The following is a 14,507-nucleotide window of genomic DNA, read 5'->3' as shown; positions in this document are numbered from 1 at the left end:
AAAATTTGGCCAGATGCAAAGATTGACAGCAAGAGCTAGATGAGTTGCATCATATGCTATGAACACTACTATCAATTGAGTTTTATTGGTCAACTACAACTATATAGCATTGAGCAATTACACCAATTATTGCTCTAGAGTTAATAGTATGTCATTCTACCATAAAGATGATTGAAAAAAAAAACTTGAAAAGTAAAAGTGAAGAAATGAAAAAGCTAAGGGAATAAGAGACATTTAAATAATACAAAACCTAGATCTAAATAAAAAACATAAATCCAAGCATTTTCCAAGGATAATCAGAGTTACTCTTCACCCCCACCAATATAAGTTCACAGAATATGGAAATGGAATATAAAAATGTGCATATCTAATTAGCCTAAAAAACATTAATTTATATATAATAGCAAGTGGTCTGAATTAAATCAATCTAATGGATATCAAAGTCCTAATATTAGTGTACCTATACAGCTTAACCTTATAATAGGTATTTGATTTTGTTGTTTTAATCATTAAAATACTAATTTTAGAGTGATAATGATTAAAATAAAAGTTAACTTCTTTAATATTTTTTATTTTAGTTATTTTCAAAATGAAATATTAAATGAAAATTAAAAAATCATTATATAATCAGATAAAGACAAATATATATATATATATATATATATATATATATATATAAGTCTGATATTGGATTCTAGTAAGAATTTATGATTAAAATATTTAAATTTATTATTTAAAGTTAAAATATTGATATAAATTCCACAATTATAATATAAGTATCCCAATCTTACAATACATAATTTATTTAAGGGGCTCCTTGCTTAATGGAAATTGATTATATCAAGTGTTATAACAAGTAGTTTATGAAGTTTACTATAATATTTAACAAATAAATTATATTTTTAATGGCTAAAACACTTTATACAAAGGGATTAGAGATAAATTATATTATATACAAACCCACTAAAGCCTTCTTTTAAAGTTTCTCTAAATTTTAACTTATCAACTAGGAGACCCTAACTATATTTTATTCTTCTGAAAAGAAGAGATGATATAAGGTTTATATCGCAAATGTGATTTCAAGTATTGAAAGATATTTGTTAGCTAGTCCTTACAAACACTCTATCCTTACTATTATGACAGTAAAAGATTAAGATTGCTAGTTCCCTTTGTGGTCTCTGCCCAAATTAGTTGAGAGATTCGCTAGCACATATGGACTTAAACCAAAAGGGCACTAAGGAAGGAAATCCTAAGTTATCATTAAGTCAAGTATACTTGACACGATAATAAGAAATTCATATTATTGATTTACACTTGCTAATGTTGATAACGATATTGAGATTAATCCCTCAATAGTCTCCTCTTATTGATAGAATTAGAATGGTATAGGTTGTGAATCTAGGAGCAGGAACAACACCAAGGGTTTAGGACACTCTCTACATTCTGTAGATATGCCCTTTAGGCAAATCTGGATATTTACTATAAATAGTATATAATTTTGGAATGGAACTAACATATAAAGCATGATAATGAGAGTGTATAGTAGACATGGTAAACTGCCATATAATGATATTTGCACCCTTTTCTTTATTAGTTAAGAATTTTAGGGTATAACTTCCAAATACTATTTAGATTGTAATATTATTTAGTAAGTTTTCATGCTTGTCCCAGAGACTAACTCCTGGTACTAAGGGAGACTAAAGGTTAAAGCCTAAATCACATGTGTGTGTGGAGGGTGGGGGGATATGGGGTTCCAAGTATATAATAGGGATAGTGGTTGGAATATATGTTTGACCATCTAAGATATTAATTTAGTTCCCATTGGGCTATATTGCTTCTTGTTCTGCGTTTGGCTTGGGTCTAGACCCAAGCTCCACATTACTCTAGTTAGTGGGGTACCCTTCTCCTTGCGTTAAGCCATCAGTATGCCAAAATTGTGCTAAACACCATCTAACACTATTTTGCATGTAGATGTTAGATATAGGGAGATGGTGCTCATAGGATTGAGAGTGTATTAGACCCTTATTTGTAGTGTAACGGGCTTGGAGTTCGGCTCTAAATTCAAATGTGCTACATTCGGTATCAGAAGAATTGTCTCAATGATTTTTATCCAACTTTTGTCAAAATTTCTAACTCAATTTGCATATGCAGAGAATTCTCTAGTAGATCCAAAATGACTTGTGTAGAATTAATTGGATTGCACCATTTGATAAGAACATTATATGTATGTTCAATTACTGATAGAGGCATACATACACTTAGCAAAATGGTGAAAAGGAACCATATTGATGATGCTGAAACCTCTAAATGGACAAATCGAGAGGAGGAAACTCCTGCTATGGAAGAGGCTAAGGTTGAATCAAAGGAGGAAGAGCTTAATGTTACAACATTGTAGTATATAGCTTAGGAAATAAGATTGAGAATTTGTAAAAAGAAGTTTGCAAATTGAAAAAGGAAAACAAAAGGAGGAAGAAAGAAGCTAAGGTAGCTAAACTAGCTAAACCTAAGCAAGCCTCCAAAACCACTTAATTTCAGAGGCATATAATATTGTTAGGTTTTGGAAGATTGAGTCTATGATATGGAAAACAATTTTATATCAGCAGACATAAGTAATTGTATGACAGTTGTGTGTGTGGAGTCCTTTCTCACCGATCATGCCAAAACTTGATGGCATTAGAAGTTGGACTAAGATGCAGTCTCGTATCTATAAGGAATACTTATCAAACAATCTTGGTTTGAGACTTTGCATAGAGTTGTGGTGGTTAAAGCAGCGAGGGGACATTATGCATTACATTAATGCATTTGCTTAGAGCATATTATGATTGCAAATATGAGTGACAAAGATGCTTGAAATTATTTCTTAGAAAGTTTGGGTTTGCCCTAGAGGCTCACAAGCAACATGGTTATTAGCGATCACTAGCAACTTCTCTCTATTCCTCTTTCTAACGAGTACAAGTAGTAGCAACTTGCAAAACTTGCTCCTAGCAGAATGAGTAATGTGGGTCATTGCTTCCATTATGAAGAGATAGGATATAGGTCTTTGGAATGTGTCTTAACAAGCATAGGACAAGATCTTGTGTTAATATCATAAGGGAAGATGATGGTGGTGAAGCTGAGGGGGTTGATGAGTTGGTCAATGCAGATTGTGAGGAAGAGGAGGTGAGTTACTTTCATTACTTTCCTCAAGCTTTTCTCATAGTCAATGCAAACACTAATCTATTGATATATCTAATAGGCTTTATCCATGAACACCAAAACCAATTAATGATTGATACAAAAGCTACACATAGCATGATATTTGAAGACTTAGTAAAGTTATTAGGATTGAAAATTGAGCAAAGGTTATCCATATACTTCCAATTTGCAAAAGGTGGGTAAGCAGCTAGAAGATTTATGACTTATATTCTACTAAAAATATCCAAGTGGAAAGAAATATTGGATTTGGTGGTGTTAAAGATACCAAATTTTCATATGGTGTGGTATGGATTTCTTTGACAAATTTATAAAAAGGGATTTAAGGAGCTACACAAAGTCATATCACATTGAGGTCAGAAGGATGTCTTGATGTGTCTTTCCAATTGTAAAAGCACTCCTTAAAGGATTGGGATGCTAAGTTTTTAACTGCGAGAGCCACTCAAAAAGCAGCTAAGGAAGGATGTTGGACTTTTTGCGTTCAAGTGATGGAAGCTGAGGGTGATGGTGACTCAATTTGATTGGTGATGGGGTTGATCTTGTACTAAAAGAAATATTAGAGTTGTTAGTATGGAATCAAGATATCTTTCCAAAGGATTTGCTGCTAAAGATACCTCCTAGCCGTGAAGTTGATTATCAGATTGAGATTGTTTTGGGTTCTAAATCACTTATGAAGGCTTTATATCATTTGAACATCAAAGAAATGGCTGAACTCAAAAAGTAACTTATAGAACTTTTTGACAAAGGTCATATCTAACCAAACAAGTCACCTTATAGAGCACTAATCCTTTTTGTTATGGAAAAAAATGGAACCATGAGGATGTGTATCGATTATTGGGCACTCAACAAAATCACAGTCAAAAAAATTATGCTTTGCCTCGCATTGATGACTTGTTTAACCAACTCTTAAAGGCTAAGTATTTTACACAACTTAATTTATGGTCCGGGTATCATTAGATACGAGTGGTAGATCAGGATGTGCAAAAGACAACCTTTAAAACTTAGAATGGATCATATGAGTTTCTTGTCATGCCATTTGGGTTATGTAATGCTCTAACAACGTTCAGTACAATAATGGATATAATATTTAGAGATTATTTAGACACATTTGTTATCTTATATATTATGATGACAACACTATAGCAAACATCTAATTCTTGTGCATTGGCCATCTTTATTGTATTTCATCCAATTTCTATTTAGGTGGAAATACCAAGGTTTATACAAATAATAACACATTAAACTACTTTGCTACGCAGTTGAAGCTTATGCCAAAGCAAGCTTGTTGGCAAGAGAAGTTCGCTAAATTTGATATTGAAATCATCTATAAATCTGGTAAAGACAATATTGTTTTGGATGCATTGAGTTGTTAGGCTCAATTCCAGGCAATGTCAACAATCAGTTCAAACTGATTGGAGGACTTAATGGTGGTTGTGGATTAATTGCCAAAGATTGCACATTTCATTCCAGCTGTAGAAACAATAAATGTGAAGCAAGTAGCAAAGTGTTTTTTCCATGAATTAGTATGGGTTTGTGATCTTCTTGAAGAGATGATTTCAAATAGAGATTAGAGATTTATGGGGAAGTTTTAGAGCATACTATTCCAGTTATTTAATATAAAGTTGAAGTTTAATACAACTTATCATTCTCAAATTGATGAGCAGACCAAATGTGTGAATGCTCAAGTTAAGGATTATCTACGGTATTATGTCGTGGCAGACCAACACAACTAGGTTGAGCATTTAGATATAGCAGAGATCTGTTATAACAAGACATTTCATAGCGGTATTGGTTGTTCCCTATGGAAGATGCTACAAGGAAATGCTTGTGGGGTTTTTCAACAAATTGTTATACCGAAACAAATGTCTGAAGCGTTGGTCTCGGCTATTGAGATTTATGTGGAGTAGCTATGTCAAAAATTGGTCTAGAGCTACTAAAGCAATGGCCAAAGCTCAGGATAGGTATTGATGTGATAAGGATTAACATCGTTGGGATGTATTCTATCACATGGGAGATCAGGTGTGGCTATTTTCTTGAAGTTTAAATGTGAAGGGATATTTGTCTCGAAAGCTGTTATCAAGATATGTTGGTCCCTATCAAATGTTGAAGTAGATTGGTGATATACTCTATCAATTGAATTTTCCAAAAAAGATGTCTAGTCTTCATAATGTGTTTCATGTCAGTTTACTAGCCCTATATTATAGGGACTTTGGCCACTCTTTGGACGTTCGTCCAACTCTGAATGTTGTTAATGGTGAACTTTAGTACAAGGTTGAGGCCATTCTTTTATCTTATAAGGCATGTGGTAAAGAATATTTAATTAAATAAAAAGGTTATCTATTTTGTGAATTAACTTGGGAGCCTCTTAGGACCTTATGCATACTTGTGAGCTTGTCATGGAGTATGAGAATCAAAATAAAGAATAGCTCTTGTAAATCTTGTAATAATTCTTACAAATCAATAAAAAAATGTATGTCTATAAAATCAAAAGTTTCATTTCTCTCGTTCATTAGTTTTAAGATCAATTTTGCCAAGTTGATTTTAGCACTTCAATACATGGGTTCAATCCATAACCATGGGGATAACTATTATAGACCGATCACAAATCCCTACCTCTCTCTCGACTCATTTTTAAAAAGGGGCATGGTCAATTAAACAACTTCATTTGCCAATTTATAATAGATTCTAAATCTTCCCAATGGAGTTCATTTCTTGCTCAAGGGAACTTGGGCCTCTAGCTCTTTCCCTATGTCCTTGCAAGCAAGGATGTATCATTCCTTTGTAATCCGAGTGGTACTTGAAGCAACAAGGGTGGCTAACTTTGTTAATTAGTTCCTTGTTGATGATGGCTGGAAAGTGTTTGAGTTTTAACATCTTTGGACGTAGATGAAAAGTAGTTTTATAACTCATTTAAGTTGATGTCTTTCTCATATAGTGTGCTTTCCATTAACATTCAAAGTTGTTTCCTTGATAGTTTGCTAGACTTAAGTATGTATCAACAATGATGTTAATCTTCTCTAAGGGGGAGAGAGTGTTGCAAATGTGACTTTGGGTATTGAAAGATATTTATCAAGTATTCCTTGCAGACATTTTTTCTTTACTGCCATAACAACAAAAGGTTGGTACTACTGATTCCCTTTATGATCTCCACCCAAGTTAGTTGAGAAACTAGCTAGCATATATACACTTAAACTGGAAGGGCACTAAGGAAGAAAATCCTAAATTATCATTAAGTTAAGCATACTTGATACAGTGATAAAAAATTTATGTTATTTGCTTGCACTTACTAGTGTTGGGAACCCTTATAATATTAAGATTAATCCCTCAAGATTGTTATATGGTAGCCTACCATATCTGCTAAACACCCTTGTTATCATACCTTATATGTTGGTTCTGTTTTAGAACCATATGCTATTTATAGTAAGTGTTTAGATCCACCTAAAGGGTATATCTATATAATTTAGAGAGTGTCTTGAACCCTTGGTGTTGTTCCTACTCCCAAATTTGCAATTTAATACCATTTCATATTTAATAAGTTTTCACACTTGTCCCAAAGACTAACTTTTAATACTATGGGTGGCTTGGAGCTATAAGGGTTTTCAAATGTATAATAGATATCCGACCACCTGAAACATTAGTTTAGCTCTATTGGGCTTATGTAGCTCTTTGTTTTATATTTAGCTTAGGTTTAAGTTTAAGCTCTATACTGCTTTAGTTGGTGGGATACCCTTTTCTTTACATTAGACCATTGGTATGCCAAAATCATCCTAAATACCATTTTGCGTGCAAATGTTAGCTATGGGGAGTTGGTGCTTGTAAAATTAAAAGTGTATCAAACCCTTGTTTCATAATGTAATAGACTTGGAATTTGGCTTCAAATTCAAGTGTGTTACAGTTTACTATTATTAGTATATTGAGTTGATAGTTATTGGATTAGTTTCATTTGCTCATATATATAAATTAGAGTTTTTGGGCCAATCTAATATGCATATATATATATATATATATATATATATATATATATATATATATATATATATATATATATATATATATATATATATATATATATATATATATGTATGTATGTATGTATTCCATATATTGACATATTTGATTTTTCATTATTTATCCAAAATGAATTCTTTTATATTATTAAATTAATATTCATTATATAATCAAATAAAAGTAAAAGCATTTGTGAGATTGCATTATATAAAAATTTATATTTATAATATTTAAAGTTATTGTTTAAAGTTAAAATACTGTAACCCACATTGAGAAACCATTGACCTTGTAATTATAACTGGAGTCTATTTTTCCATTCTAGAAGTTATAGTAGAACTTGACTTGCATAAAGAACAAAAAATTCCATCCAATGTTTCCCCTAGTGCTCAACATTTTGGACCTTTTTTAAACTTTAAACCTTTTTGTGCCCCCACTTTGATTAAAGATAGTGCTCTCTTTTTGTTGCCATGATTCTTGAATCCATTCTTACAGCTGCTTGTCGTTGGGAGCCACGATTGAAAAGCACTGAGGCCTCATACTGACAACACATCCAACGGTCCAGATCATCAGAGCCTTCCGCCCGGGAATCCCTCATCCTCCCGGAAAAACTATTCCGGAAAATCTTCTCGCCAGATACGGGAGCTCTGAGCGCCCGGGAAAAGATTTTTTCTGTGCGCTGGACCAATGGCAGAAGGCCAGAGTGGCAAGTGGGGTCGTTGTCGCAATTTTTTGTTTTTGGACCCTTCTTTTCTCCGGCGGGAAAAGTGAAAATGCCACGTGAAGACGCAAAGGATCTAGAACTATCATGTGATTGGCTGCCCGGATCGACGGCGTTGGGCTCCCTGCGATTATCATCCGCACAGCTGGTCCATGGTTTTAGGGTTCTAAGCAAACACCCCCCTCTCATCGATTGTTCTTCCCCATTTTCCAATGTAATCCAGCCTGTACTGACGGATCGCGCACAGATTTTTCACTCCCTGTTCCCTACCCACATGAAATCTCGCATTAAATCGCTAGCGCACGCTGCAATGAGATAGTAGAGCAGCGATCTGGGGGGCAATCCAGCAATTCCCGCCCAGAGGACAGCCACTGGAGGGATTGGAAAAGATCCTAGACGATTCTAGTTCCATCGGGAGTGAAAATTTTCTAGAGATTTCTTCGGATTGGTGCTTGCTCGATCGATGACGAAGCTCTGCGATGGATGTCGAGTCTCCAACGCGGCGATCTACTGCACGGCGGACATGGCTTACATCTGCCTGGGCTGCGATCTCAAGGTCCACGGCGCCAACAAGCTCGCGTCGCGGCACGAGAGGGTTTGGATCTGCGAGGTGTGCGAGCACGCCCCGGCGGCGGTGATCTGCAAGGCCGATGCCGCGGCGCTGTGCGCGTCGTGCGACACCGACATCCACTCGGCCAATCCGCTCGCCAATCGCCACGAGAGGGTCGCGGTCACGCCGTTCTTTGAGTGCCCAAGCATGATCAAGGTCGCGCACATCAACGCTTCGTCGGTCGTTCCAAACTACAATCCTCTCCTCCTCGCCGCGCCGGATTGCTGGCAGAATCCACAACAACAGCAGCAGCCTCTCGCGAATTTCGGCGTGATCGATTCGCTCGATTCCTTCCTCGAGGTGGGAGCAGCGCCAAATCTTCCGGGATTCTTGCAAGAACAGCCCGAGGGTGGCTCCTATAGCTTGGGAGGGACTGGCACAACGATCTCTCTCAGCCAAACAGTAAGCGCCATTTCTCTCTCCCTCCTCTCGCGTGTTCTTCGTGTTCTTGCAAGAAAGTTCTCGCGTGTTCTTCGCAAAAATCTCGCTCGATACCGTGAAATCAAGAGAGGGCTTTTGCTCAGCGATGCATTTCCCACACAGAATCGCTGCGGAAAGAGATTTCTCGTGCTTTCTTCTGATGATCTGTGCTGCCAATTCATCGCAGAGATCTTCCTCAGTGGCGGCGGTCCCGGAATCCAGCTCCAGCATGAGCGACATCTCCAAACCCTATCCAGGAAACATGATCGAGTTCCTGTGCCAGATTTCTCGAGGCGAGCAGGGCATCCAGCAGCAAAGTCCCGGGATCGCCAGGGAGGAGCGAGTGCTGCGCTACAAGGAGAAGCGCAAGAATCGCAAATTCGAGAAGACGGTGCGCTACGCGTCCCGGAAGGCCTACGCGGAGATCCGGCCAAGGATCAAAGGCCGCTTCGTGAAGCGATCGGATGTGGAGCATTTCGTGCTCTCGGCTATGGCGGATGGAATCGTGCCTTCTTTCTAGCCCCTGTGAAGGATCGATCGATCGAAAGGTATATGAGAGGGAGAAATATTACTAGCTAGAAACTTTCCAAAGTAAAAATCAAACCACACCGCCTTTACATGTGTGCTCTTGGAAGAACAGCACTAGGGTTTTTCATTTCCGTCGCGGCGGAGGGATGAAGGTGCTAGTCGTCGGGAGCAGCAGCGGCTGCGGCCTCGAGGTATGGCGCTGCATTCACGAGCGCGCAGGGATTTTGAGGTGTTGGATCGATCTTTGCCTGCATTCTTTCGAGATTGAATCGTGATTTAGCGGCACTCTTTGCCGATGCTCGAGATGGAGGTAGCGCACAGGGTTTTCGGGGTGTTTGATCGATCTTTGACTGTTTTCTGCCGGTGCTCTCAGGGTTTGCGTTCCATAATTTGGGGTGTTTTGATGTGTTCTTGGTTCTTTCCAGGTCGCGAAATTGCTCGCCGCGTCCGAGGAGTTTGAAGTGTATGCTCTCGTGAGGAATTTGGAGCGAGCAACCAAGGCCTTGGATTCCACAAGTCAGTGAATTTTGTCCACTTTTCTTGAATCTCTAGGAACTCTAGAGACTTGGTAGTGTCAGGCTTAAGTGTTCTTCTTTTTCTTCTTCTTCTTCTGGCAGGCGACAAGGTGAAATTCGTCCTTGGTGATGTAACGAAACCCGAGACGCTGGCGCCTGCTTGCGAAGGAATGGACGGGGTTGTGTGCACGATTGGTGCTCGAGCTGGATGGAAGCTCCCTGGCTCTGTCATGGAGGACACACCAAAGTTCGTCGACTATCTGGGAGTTAAACACCTTGCCGAGGCCGCTGCTTCTGCAAAGGTAAGAGCATCAAAGCGCTAGCTATCTAGCTCGAGATTTTTTAACTCTTCTTTTTCTTTCACATTTTCCAGGTTCCAAAGTTCGTACTCGTCTCGTCAATGGGAGTGACAAGGCCTTACTCACCCATTTCTCTCATTCTCAATGCGGTTAAAGGTCGAGTTTTGGTGTGGAAGCTTAAGGTCAGCTTTCATTTCGCTTTCCGTTTGACGTTTCAGCATCGCTGTTGCACGAACACGTGTAGGTAGCATCCAACTCTCTGACTCTTGTTGTGCTGTAGGGCGAGGCAGCTGTCAAGGAAGCCTACTCCCAGCACGAGGAGCTCGGGTATTTTATCATCAGGCCCGGGGGATTACTCAACAAAGAAGGCGGTCAATACAAGATCATCGCCGAACAAGGTGAGTTGAGACGCTAGGAACTCATATTGCTTGAAATTCTCTCTCATCGTTTTCTAGCTTTTGGGCTCTTTTCCTTTGACAGTTCTTGTTGCGAAGCTAATTCTTTTGACGGTGCTGGTTTTGGCTTTGTCTGCAGGTGACAAAGGGCTGGGGACCATTGCTCGAAAGGACGTTGCAGTGATTGCTCAGGCTTGCTTGCAAGGACTCTGTCCACTGTCGAACGTCACATTCGAGATCATCAATGGCAAGTCCAAGCCTCCGACGGATTTGAAGGAAGTCCTGGCCGATCTTAAGCCGGACAAATGAACCAACCATCCAGTTAATCCGGCAGAGATCACAGCCCAAATCTTCTATACATATTTTGCACAGCAACGACTCCGGGTGTAAGTTCTTTACTGTAAGTAATCGTTTTGCTCGTTAGCCAGCCATAGCTGTAAAGGAATTCGTGCCAGGGGAATAAGACAGGTTTGCTTCATTACATCTGCTTTTTGACAGTGTTTTTCTTCTTTTTTCTCTCTCTTTTTTTTTTGGCTCAAGCAGCGCTGTGGCAGGATTTCTTCAAGTGCACCACAGCTCTAGAGATCTTACGTGACTTTGGATCGATCTCCAACATCTCGGAAACTAGAAACAGTCCTGGAACTCCCTGGTAGACGACCACTAAGCTGGACACGCCTCCAAAGACGTGGAGGATCTGGAGGTGGAGATCTGGGAAGCGGAGCATGAGCTTGTGGAAGAAATGTGAGAGCTCCACGAGGCCCTGGAGCGCTCCCGAGCTCCGCGCGAGGAGATCACATACCAGGGGTGACACCAGAGTGGCGCCTCGCTCGTAGTGCGCGAGGATGGAGGCCAGGCTGTGCGAGTTGAGTGATGCGCACCACTCCACTGCGAAGCTCTCCGCCTCTTCCTGTGACATTAGCGTTGCCATTTCTTTCTTTGAAAGAAGTTTAAAAGTTGGTCTTGTAAGTGACCATTGACTTTGATTTATTTTGACCCTTACATTGGCTTTTTAATTTTGTATTTTACGAGTAAACGAATTTAACTATTATGGACTTGTGAGGTTTAAATTTACGACGGTTTACGACGGTTTAAATTTACGACTGTAATAAAATTTTAATAGCTATATAAATTAGAGTTTTTTGGTTAATTAATATTAGACTTTGATCTTTTAGCCCTTGACTTAATTTGACGAACTTTGACATTGTTTTGACTTATTTGACAATGTTTTTTGTTTGATTTCATCCCAGGGCAAGGGGAGGGATTGTGAATTGGAGCTCCTGCGTGGTGGGAGTGATATGGTGATGGCACCCATGGTATGCACCCAATCCAGCCACATTGTTGGGTGCCTCGCCTCGCCATCAAACAATGGCCACTTGACCCAGCGACAAAGCACTGTCATACTACCCGTAAGTCAGTCACTCCTTCAAGAGTTTTACAATAGCTCGATTGCTTGGCTAGGTTTTTCTCTTCTTTTTAGTCTAGAACGTTCTAATCTAGTCGAAAGTTTACTTGGATTTCTTGTCTAGATCTTGTTTTTTTTCCTTGAACTTCGCAATTTAGTCGAAAAGTTTTCTTTTGGTTTCTCATTATTTTTCAAGCTAGGGACTAGGCAATAACACTGGAGACTATGCTCCACTCTCGTCAGCTCTCCGCAGCAAAGGATTTCCAGTCAAGGTTTTGAAAGTTTCGAGGCTGGATTGGCTACGAAATGCTGCTGGTTTGCTCGACGGGAATTACTGGAGAGGAACGCTCAAGCCCAGGCCTGTTCTTGACTGGTACAGTCTTGAATCATCTCGTGAACTCTTTAGAAGATCGAACTTTTTGCAGGTACTTGGAAAGAATAAAAGTTGCTATTGATGCTGTCAAGGCCAAGCACGGTAGAAGCTTCTTTCGATCTCATCTCGACTTTCGCAAGCTTTCTTTTTTCTCAGCTTTTTTTCCAGTGCTTTGCTCGCAGGTCATGACAAAGTCTCGCTGATTGCTCATTCAGCGGGAGGATGGCTTGCCCGGGTTTTCATGCTGGAGTTTGGAACCGACGATATTTCTCTTTTGCTCACACTTGGAACTCCTCACTTGTAAGTTTCACTGATTGGTCGATTCGAATCGAAGTTGTAGCTTCGTTTTCTAACTCTATCCAGGCCACCTCCAAAAGGAGTCCCCGGTGTTTTCGATCAAACACGGGGCCTGCTAGACTACGTCGAAGAGAAGTGCCCCGGGGCCTTTCATGCTCCTCAAGTAAAATACGTTTGCATTGCTAGCAGGCATGTACCGGTTTCAATTCTATCGTTTATGATCGTTTTTTGTTCGTTGCATACAGATATATAAAGGGTGCTACTCGATCTAAATCCCCGGATGCTGTGGTAGCAGCAGGCGTTGGAAGTGTGACAACAGGCACGCTGGTTGAAACAATAGTAGAAAGCGACGAGGAAGAAATTGACGATGGGGAAGAATTAACTCCTTCGTATGAAGATAGACTTATTGGCCAAGGATACAAGCAGGTAACTAAATGGAATGAATTTTGGAGAGATAATAGCTATGGTTGTTTTTTACCAGGTTTGTGGGAGAGGTGATGTGTGGGGCGATGGTGTTGTTCCTGCAATGTCAGCACATTTGAGAGGAGCAACAAACATAACATTTGATGGTGTCTACCACTCACCTGTTGGTGCGAATGATGAAGAGAGGCCATGGTATGGATCTCCCAAAGTTCTTGATGAATGGATCAAGTTCCTTGAATAGAAGTGAAATCTTGGCAAAAGATAATGTGAATGGCTGCAAGCAGGATAATTTTTCTTTCTGTGGGATAAGAGGTATACTAAGAATGTCATAACCCAAAATTCTAGAAAAGTTTAAACTTTATCTCATAAATTTTAATTTTTGTCTTTCTATATATAAAGTAATATGTTAATTATAGTTAACCATCTATTTAAGACTGAATTTCGAGTCTAAATATTGTATTTCTATATCCCTAATGTTTTTAGCAATGTTTAGTGTTTGGGATTGTGATTTTAGTTTTATTCATTTTTTTCTTTTGTGGATTTAAATTTATATTAGCTTTTTGCAAGATCTAGAGTTCTAGTTATCATTGTGCTTATTTGTTTTTATTTTCATTGCATTCCTCTTTTTCTACTATATCACATTGTCATTAATCAAAAAGTATATCAGTTGATATTGCTAATGCTACTCTGTTAAATTAAACTTTTGGTGTTTTAAGGCATGATTATATTGGTGGTGTGCCCATTCTTGGTCAATTACCATCTCTAGCTTTTATGAGATATGATTATATAGATTCTTTTATTCTCAATGTTTTGCTATCTTTTATTGATGTGAAGTGTGATCATAGCATTGATTGGAGAGCTATAAATAATGTAATCTGGTTCTTAGAGAATGTTTGAGAATCAAGTTTATAAGAGGATAATGTTTACAAACTTGAATGGATTTTAGATTGTGATGAGAAGTTTAATTATTATAGAGATAGCTTTAGAGATTAATTTTTCAATCACCTTATATATAATATTTCCTTCTCCTAACACGCATGAACACAATTAATAGAAGTGTTTGCTTTCCAGTCTCATATGGCACCAATGTAGAGATTGAGCTGCACCTTCTTGCAGATGGCACCACACCCAACATGAGAACATCTATGGGATCATCATAGTATGGAAGATCAAGTCATTTGTACTGTGTGGAGGATATTGATCTCATAAAAAATCTTGCTGCATATATACTAGAGCTAAGCTATACTGGAGTGGCTCAAACTATGAGGTGGTAGACTCTGCCCTGCCCATGAAGATGTTGATCATGCTCAAGAGGCATAAAGACAGA

The 14,507-nt window shown here is 38.7% G+C and overlaps 3 protein-coding genes across 3 annotated transcripts; all 3 read left to right on the top strand.

The window, feature by feature from the left end:
• The first annotated feature begins 8,048 nt into the window (after positions 1–8,048).
• On the top strand, positions 8,049–9,567 carry LOC9638203 (zinc finger protein CONSTANS-LIKE 3). The gene is made up of 2 exons (XM_002975037.2): positions 8,049–8,930; positions 9,136–9,567. Exons 1-2 carry the CDS (start codon positions 8,382–8,384, stop codon positions 9,466–9,468), a joined length of 882 nt encoding a protein of 293 aa, XP_002975083.2. The 5' UTR covers positions 8,049–8,381; the 3' UTR covers positions 9,469–9,567.
• Positions 9,568–9,573: 6 nt separating this feature from the next.
• LOC9638202 (uncharacterized protein At5g02240) lies at positions 9,574–11,177 on the top strand. The gene is made up of 6 exons (XM_002975036.2): positions 9,574–9,667; positions 9,902–9,992; positions 10,094–10,293; positions 10,365–10,472; positions 10,571–10,688; positions 10,825–11,177. The coding sequence occupies exons 1-6, from the start codon at positions 9,623–9,625 to the stop codon at positions 10,992–10,994; spliced, it is 732 nt and encodes a 243-aa protein (XP_002975082.1). The 5' UTR covers positions 9,574–9,622; the 3' UTR covers positions 10,995–11,177.
• Positions 11,178–11,920: 743 nt separating this feature from the next.
• On the top strand, positions 11,921–13,532 carry LOC9638201. The gene is made up of 7 exons (XM_024679955.1): positions 11,921–12,091; positions 12,288–12,460; positions 12,513–12,562; positions 12,643–12,760; positions 12,824–12,946; positions 13,003–13,183; positions 13,239–13,532. Exons 1-7 carry the CDS (start codon positions 11,981–11,983, stop codon positions 13,419–13,421), a joined length of 939 nt encoding a protein of 312 aa, XP_024535723.1. The 5' UTR covers positions 11,921–11,980; the 3' UTR covers positions 13,422–13,532.
• The last annotated feature ends 975 nt before the right edge of the window (positions 13,533–14,507 follow it).

The sequence above is a fragment of the Selaginella moellendorffii genome, unplaced genomic scaffold, assembly GCF_000143415.4.
Source record: "Selaginella moellendorffii unplaced genomic scaffold, v1.0 SELMOscaffold_26, whole genome shotgun sequence".
Taxonomy (NCBI): Eukaryota; Viridiplantae; Streptophyta; class Lycopodiopsida; order Selaginellales; family Selaginellaceae; genus Selaginella; species Selaginella moellendorffii.
The sequence above is the reverse complement of the archived record's forward strand: the minus strand, read 5'-3'. Positions and strand labels throughout refer to the sequence as shown.